Source organism: Mesocricetus auratus, unplaced genomic scaffold (assembly GCF_017639785.1).
Source record: "Mesocricetus auratus isolate SY011 unplaced genomic scaffold, BCM_Maur_2.0 Super-Scaffold_100008, whole genome shotgun sequence".
NCBI classification, from domain to species: domain Eukaryota; kingdom Metazoa; phylum Chordata; class Mammalia; order Rodentia; family Cricetidae; genus Mesocricetus; species Mesocricetus auratus.
The window spans coordinates 8185755-8193756 of record NW_024429192.1 but is presented as its reverse complement, the minus strand read 5'-3'; the positions used below and the strand labels follow the sequence as shown (position 1 = coordinate 8193756).

Genomic DNA, 8002 nt, shown 5'->3' with positions numbered 1-8002 from the left:
AAGTGAAATATTTCTCCTTTACTGGTCAAAAACCCTCTACCTCAGTGCTTTAAAGGACTGAAGAGACACAGGGATCCTTGGGAGTAACCAGTGATTTAGGTAAAAGCTAACATATCCCAAAGTCACATGTGGTCCTTCTACTCTTCTGGGATAATACAGCTTTCTCCTCCTTAAGCCAATCTTGTCCAATTTTGGCCAAGAGCCTTTTATTGGAATATTTATCATGAAATGCTTCTAAGAAAAACCCTAAGAAAGGTAATTTCTAGTTCCTGTGGTAAATGAAACAAAGTAGAAACAGAGAAAATAATCCGGAGTTGCTTTTAGAAAATGCTGTGTACAAGTTTCCCTTGGAGACACAAGTAATGGAGACAGGTGCCATCATGCAGGTTTTATTTGGAGAGAAAGGTTTAGACAAATGTTTCTCACTGTAACATAAGATTTTAAAGATATTCATATGTTTATATCATAAGAAACTTAAAAACTTTAATTGTATCTATGATGGTTTCCAGCTTTGTCCATTTACCTGAAGACTTCATAATTTTGTGTTTTAATATGTGAATAATATTTCACTTTCCAAATATAACACATTCCCCAGTATATTAATCAGTTAGTAAATGTCTAAGTTGTTTCCATTTTCCTAGCTATTGTGAGTTGAGCAGTAATTAACTTGGATGAACAGGTGCCTCTCTTATGACACAGAGTCTTCTGGTATATACTCAAGAATTACATAGCTGGGTCATGTATTTCTGTCACTTAAGAAGCCCCCATCCTAAGTTCTACATTGGTTACACTAGTATACACTCCCACAAGCAGTGAATAAATGCCCCTCTTAAAACCAAACTGGCAATTGTCATCATTTTTTCAGACCTTGTCTATTCTGATTGAGTAGGAAGAAATTTAAAAGCAATTTTAATTTTCATCTCCATGATAGCTATGGATATTAGCAGGTTTCCTATGTTTTTCAGCCATTTGTGTTTTATCTTCTGAGAACTCCCTTTAGTTCCACTTACAGATTTTTAACTATGTTTCTGGTTTTCTTGATGTCTAGTTTTTCATGTAGATGTATACTATAGATAATATATACCTGTTAAAAACTATTGTCCCATCTTGTAGGCTTCAATTCTCACTCAAATGATGGTGCCCTTTGCTGTGCAGAATCTTTTTAGATTCATGAGGTCACATTTATTAATCATTATTCTTGCTGTCTGTGCAACTGTGGTCCTGTTCAGAAAGTCCGTTCCTGTGCTGATGAGTTCAAATGTATTCTCAACTTGCTCCTCTATCATGTAGAAAATTAGTAAGACGACACGGGTTTGAGACTTGCAGTAGGTGGGACAGGATGCGGGTATGTAATGGACTAAAAGAGACTAATGATACAGACATACTTAAACGTCAAAGAGAACGGACGGCCTAAGTAGGCTAGAGGAAAGAACACAGGGAAGGAAAACAAACACCAAAGACATTTCAAAATAGCCAGGAGGAAATGTGTCCCTTGGGGAAGCCTCCTAATACTAATACATACAAATATGTAATTTAGATGTAGTTACCCTGTTACAGGGCATCAATGCCTTTTCTGAACACCACAGGACAACAAGCAAAAAGCCCAATTCCAGGAATGTGTTTCCTCTTTGGGAGTTGTTAGGATGCAAGGCCTCACAGACCACCTAGAATTACAGGTTATTGCCAATGCCTTTGGTCACCCCCATAACTTGACAGTAAGACTTGCCAAAGACACCATACTCTTGAGTTAGAACTTGGAGAAATCAGGCTACTTCCCACCTGAATGCTTCATTCCTACTAGCTAGCCTTCACAAGGCTAATAGAGGAGAAAGGGAATCACGGATCTTACACAGCTGTGAACTAAAACTGAGAACTACAAGCATTACTGGCCTGCAAAGACAAGTTCACTAACGCAACAGTTCATAAATGTCACAGCAGGGACCAACCACTTCTGATTGCATTTCAGTCCTGCTTCCTGAGACACAACACATACCTGACACTGTTATTGGGCTAAAAAATCCTGTTGCTAAATAGATCACATGCCCAAAATAAACTAGTACTACTACTCTGCTAAATGATCATAGTGTTAAATTTACTCCCCAAAACATCGTTATACCCATAAATTAGTATCTCTAAACTCTCCTCAGAGAAGCTTCTTTCGACAGCAGATAACAATTCAGAGACCCACTCATGATCAAGGTCAGCAGATAACATACTTCAGAATGCACTGATCTAAGTGGGACATCTCTATTACATATTCTGTGCACAAGGCTCAAGCATCACTCTGGAGACAACAGAAAGATTCTCTAAGACAAAATTCTTGGGTGACTAAGAGGAAACCATGTTTTCCAGACATAGCAGAATAACTGCACATATCAGTCCATAGCATTTGAGACAGCATACACAAAATATATATGTGCCTGACAAAACCAATCACAGACAGGAAGGTAGGCGTAAAAGTTCTACCTTTACATAAGGCACTATTGGTAGCTGCTAGCTGCTGGCATCAGGAGAGCTGGATTTCTTTAAGGGTATAGGCACTTTACCCTCCAGTGAAGCCCATACAATCATGACTGTATGGACAGCACACATTGAGCTTAATGCATTTTTAAAAAGCTGAATTTTGAGAAGAGGGAAGAGTAGACATGGGAAAAGTTGGGGGGATGACACTGATCAAAATATATTGTATGAAATTCACAAAGAACTAATAAAAAGGGTGAAAGAGCCTTGTGAGGGACACTAGCTGACTTCCCATACTGAAATGGCTACAGAGAGAAAATGGGTGGTAGGGAACATGTGAAATAAAAAGGAACTCTGGACACAACTGAGAATGTACATGATGAAAGGCATTGCAGGAAACATTGGTGTAGACTACTGCCAAAATGATCATAGAACTTACTTATTGTACCTGAAATTTTAACTAGTAGACAAAAGAATTTGGTCTCAAAGGTAGGTCTGCGACTACCAAATTCATTGTGATGTTTCCCATGATAGAAAAGATGTGGATTCAATGACTCTTAATGGCTTAGCATTATACCCAGAGATCAGTATCTCTCAACCCTCATCACGGAAATATTCTTCAGAAATTGCTGATTAACACAGAGACCCACAAATGGTCAAAGTACAGAAAATAAGAAACTAGGGAGTACCTATCCCTAAACAGGACATGCATATCACAGACTATCTTCGCAAGTACTAGAGATCAGTGAAGAAGAAAGGCAATAGAACTATTGTAAGAGTCATAAAGTGGGGACCGAGTTTTAGGAAATAGTGTTTTCTGGACAAGGCAGGGCAAGAGCGCACGTGGATTCACAGCAGCTGAGACAGCATTCATGAGCCTGACAAAATTCCTCATGGAAATAGAAGCGGGCATGATTTCCCACACCCATCTAAGGAGCTATTGATAGTTGATGATTTCTGCTGAAGGAGAGTTTGTTTGAGGATGCAATCCTTTGGCAACAAAACTGTTCTTGATTTCTTTTGTTTGATTTTAGGGGTATTGTTTTGTTTTGCCTGTTTGTTTTTAAAGAGTACGCAAAGTTGGGTAAGTAGTGAAGGGGGTGTGGAATTGGAAACAGAGGGGTCAGTTATGGATATGATTAAATTATATCATATGGATATTCAAAAAACTAACAAAAATGATAACAAAACTAAATTTTAAAGGGTAGAAAAGATGATACTTCATCAACAGCAGTTCTATTTAATAGAAAATTATTTATTTATAAATGAAAGCAAATTTTATATTGTTTAATAAAAAAAGAAAGACTATGAGAACAACCTAATGTGTATCAACAGATCAGGTTTAAAAGGCCTCCTTCTCCTTCTGGTTTCTTTGTCTCCTCCCTCTCCCTCTCCTACTCCTGTGCCATTTATCCACAAACGACTTATATATGTGACAAAGTAGACACAAACACACAAGCATATATGTGAAAATTATAGAGACCTAAAATTCAAGAAAAACATTGTCAATTAAATATTCATTAAAAAGCACATATTTTTACACAAAAGTTGAGAGTCCAACTGGCTCACATTTCACAAGGCACTGTGTAGACAACAAAGAGCTCTACAAGCCGTCATCAGGTCCAACTGAAGGTGAGACGAAAGATGGGAGTCTTATATTTCATTTGATTTACTCAGGAAGTACACTATAATGGGAAATTTGAAGTTAGAAATTTCTGATGGGGGAAACTTGTAGACATTTCCATTAGGACAGCAGGTTACAGCTTACAGGCTGGGCAGCTGTAGAAATACATCAGTAGAAGCCATAAGAACAGTATCTTATACAGAACAATGGGCGACAGCAGCCAACACCACAGCCACCATAGCCACATCCATGGCCATAGCCTAGGCCACCATAGCCATAGCCAAGGCCTCCATGGTATCCACCACAGTAACGCATGGTGTCAGTAAGTGGCAATGAGTTACTGGTGTCCAGTTGAAGACAACAATAAGTTTCTTGAGTGTGAATGTCACCATTCATCAGCAGCCTTTTATATACCTGGCCAGTTCTTGACAAAACCACAGACATTACCACATCACACGTCTCTTAGAAAACATCCCTGATTGTGATTTATGAGCACATAAGGATGCATAACTGACATAATTGTGTCCCTGCATCAAGATGCTATGCTTACATTGTGCATGCTGATTTACTTGTCAAAATTCTGAGGCGTTCTTCATTTACTTGAGTGAATACATTGATGCAATTCTGACAGATGATATAAATCATTAAACAGTTTTCTGTTGTCTCCCTTTTATGTTTACTTGGTCTTCCTTACTCCATAAGAAGAAGGTCTTTGGGTTTTCTTTCCTGAAATTTAGTTTTGTTACTTGAAATCAATCTTACCTGGAAGAGTACATTTCTATAATTTTCCCCAAGTAAGTTAACTATTGGTTACATTATCTATAGATTGTTGGTAAGGGTTAACACATTTGAATATATTCCTGACTACATTGTTTTACTGCATGCTGTCTTAAAATCATCAAAAATAAAAATACCACTTGTGTGGTGACTATATATGGTCCATGTTTCTCTTTGTGAGCCCATGTAATGATGTTGATGATCATTACATTGAAATTCACTATGATTGTGTAAATAATCCAAAGTCAACTCTGATTAATGTATTTTTTTTAAGCAGGGCATACATGGGCTCTCACACATGACATTGCAGGAGAGCAGTGACATCACCTATCTGTTTACCAGACAGCTGTAGATATCTCACTAGATACTGAACGCACATGAAAAGCTTCATGTTGTCGCATCAGTGCTGCAAGGTTAAAGGAACAGGAGGATTTCTAAGGCGTGCTTGTTGCCAGGCAAACTCCATATGCAGTGAGGGAATCGGTCTCATGGGAGAGGAGTGTGTTGAAAGAGAACAGGACAGAAAATTTCTTCCCTGACTTCTATGCATATTCACCCAACCACCCACTTACATATATGTCCCTCATACAAAACACACACACACACACACACACACACACACACCAACATCAATTCCCATGGATATGTTCCAGTGATGGGGCCTTTGCCTTGTATGCACAAAACATCAGCTACAATCCTGAGTATTGTCCCCTCTAAAGAACAACAACCTGACAAAATCCCAACTTGGATAAAGGAGGTGTTGCAAGGTCCCATTAGCTAAGGAGCTGTTGGAAGTTGATAACTGGGAGAAGATGGTTTCTTCAGGCATGTGACCCTGGATGCTCCCATGGATGACCACACATCCCAGAGTACATAAGGAGCACAAATCAAACAAGTATGTTTAATATAACATTATTATTATCCACATAAAGGGAAATTTTTTTCTTCAAAATGCTAGCTCAACAAAAAAGAGACTCAAAAAACTATGGTGAGAGGAAAAAAAAGTAGGGAGGATCTGGGAGGAAATTGGGGAGAAGATCAAATATGATACAAGCACAGGTTATGAAATTTTCAAAAACTAATGCTCAGTTTCAGAATCAATTTGAATATGACTTTTAAAACAGACAACAAAAATAGAAAGTCATTTAGTATCCAACTAAGACTCTTTACACAACAGAAAAGTCCATAACTTAAAAGAAAACCAAAATATAGAAGAAATAGAAGACTAATAACCATAACTAGGTAATATCTCCAGCTGAGCAGATAGACAAGAAACTAATGTCAACAAGATCAGAGATTGGAATAGACATTTTTCAAAAGGAAATCTCCAATGACCAAAGGGTTAAGTGAGGCTCCATTTCACTAATGCCTCAAAATTACAAATTAAAAGCATGATAAGACTGTAGCCAACAGCTGTTAATAAAATTGATCTTAGAAAGGATATGACTGTTAGAGAACATGTGAAGGAAAGCCAACCCTCTGGTCTGTGAGAACGTACTGATGACAGCCATTATAGGAAACACTGTGTAGACTTTTCCTCAAACATTCATAAAACTAACTTGTGATACTTCTGAAATTTTAACTAGAAGACAAAAGGCTTTGACCTTGGAAAAATATCTGTACTACCAAATTCGTTGTGGCATTACTCACGATTACAAAGATATGAGAGCAATGCAAATGTCTATCAGTAGATGAAGGTTCAAATGAAATGTTGCTTTTCCCACTTTCTTCCTATTTACCCACAAAAAACTCATACAGTTGTGACGACAGGAGTCCACAGACGTACATTCCATATTGATGGATACTATTAAATGGAGCCAAAGGAATCAATATTTTCTATGAAATAGTTTATTTAAAAGGAAATTATTTTAATACGATAGGTCAGAATCTAACTGGGTCTCATTTTCCCAAGGCATTAAGAAACCATTGAAGAATTTCCCTTCAAGCTGTCACACTGTCAAAATACAGATGGGGAATGTGATGGGCATGCTGTATTTTGTTTATTTTTTCTCGGATAATTTAGTATGATGTTGGAATTTATGATGATTTTTAAGAAGAACGTTGGAGTGTGTGGGTGCAGCGTCTCCTCAATAGAAGCCACAGGACCAGTATCTTCTATAGTATAGTGGGCGGCAGCATCCATAACCATGGCCACCATAGCCACCATAGCCACCATAGCCACCATAGCCACCATAGCCACCATAGCCATATCCATAGCCTAGGCCTCCATAGCCATAGCCCAGGCCTCCATAGTATCCACCGTAGTAACACATGGTGTCAGGAGGGAACTGTTCAGAGGAGATGAGCAGTTCCTTGAGTCTGACTGTCACCATCTGCCAAGGGCCTTTTATACACCTGGGTCGTTGTTGTTGGGGAAACCACAGGCATTGCAGTGTCACACGTCTCTCCACTGTGCTTCAGAAAACATCACAAGTTATATGATTTACTGGATAAACAAGGTTGCATAACTGAGATAATTGTGCTCCTACTTCAGGACTCCATAGTCAAATCATGGGGCTTTAAGATGGAGGTGGGCATGGGAGAAATCAGAGGGGAGAGGGGAGAAGAAGAGGTGGGAATGATTTAAATACAGTATTCACTTATAAAATATTCAAAGTACAAACAATTAAAATATGTTCTAAGGAAATAGAATCCTTGTTCTATTTGCAACACTCTATTCTGCATTTATTTGAGTGAATGTATGTGACCTGATTTCATTGTACGATGCAAATCATTAAGGTAGTTAACTCTGCTTAACCCTTTCTTGATTGGGGGTGGGGGCATTTCCATTACTGCATTTTGGAAAAAAAAGATACTTTCATTAAATATAGACCTATTCTTTGGGATATCTCACCCTCAGTTTTAATGAAAGAGGCTTTTTGAGACAGGGTTTCTCTGTAGCTTTGGAGGCTGTCCTGAAACTCTCTCAGTTGACCAGACTGGCCTCAAACTCAAAGAGATCCACCTCTCTCTGCCTCCTGAGTGCTGGGATTAAAGGTGTGCAACACAACCACTCAGCAAAGCTTATCTTTTAAGAACAAGAAACTAAATTTTAATATAATGAAATTGCTGGTTGCTGTAATTTGTACCTATAGGCTTCCATAAGTCATGAAAATATATGTTCTATGATCAATCTGCGTA

At 38.2% G+C, this 8002-nt stretch overlaps 1 protein-coding gene across 2 annotated transcripts; it reads right to left on the bottom strand.

Moving 5' to 3' along the window:
* Positions 1-4252: 4252 nt before the first annotated feature.
* LOC101832799 (keratin-associated protein 20-2-like) lies at positions 4253-7134 on the bottom strand. 2 transcript variants are annotated; one of them, XM_040750277.1, is made up of 2 exons: positions 7068-7134; positions 4253-4344 (listed from the first exon to the last, which is right to left on the bottom strand). In XM_040750277.1, exons 1-2 carry the CDS (start codon positions 7132-7134, stop codon positions 4253-4255), a joined length of 159 nt encoding a protein of 52 aa, XP_040606211.1. The 2 variants fall into 2 exon arrangements, with proteins under 2 accessions (XP_040606211.1, XP_005073886.1); XM_005073829.1 differs by lacking the exon at positions 4253-4344 and having other exon boundaries at positions 6949-7134.
* Positions 7135-8002: the final 868 nt, after the last annotated feature.

Coding starts and splice junctions, on each gene's coding strand:
- LOC101832799 (XM_005073829.1), bottom strand. CDS start 7,134: ATGTGTTACTACGGTGGATACTATGGAGGCCTGGGCTATGGCTATGGA.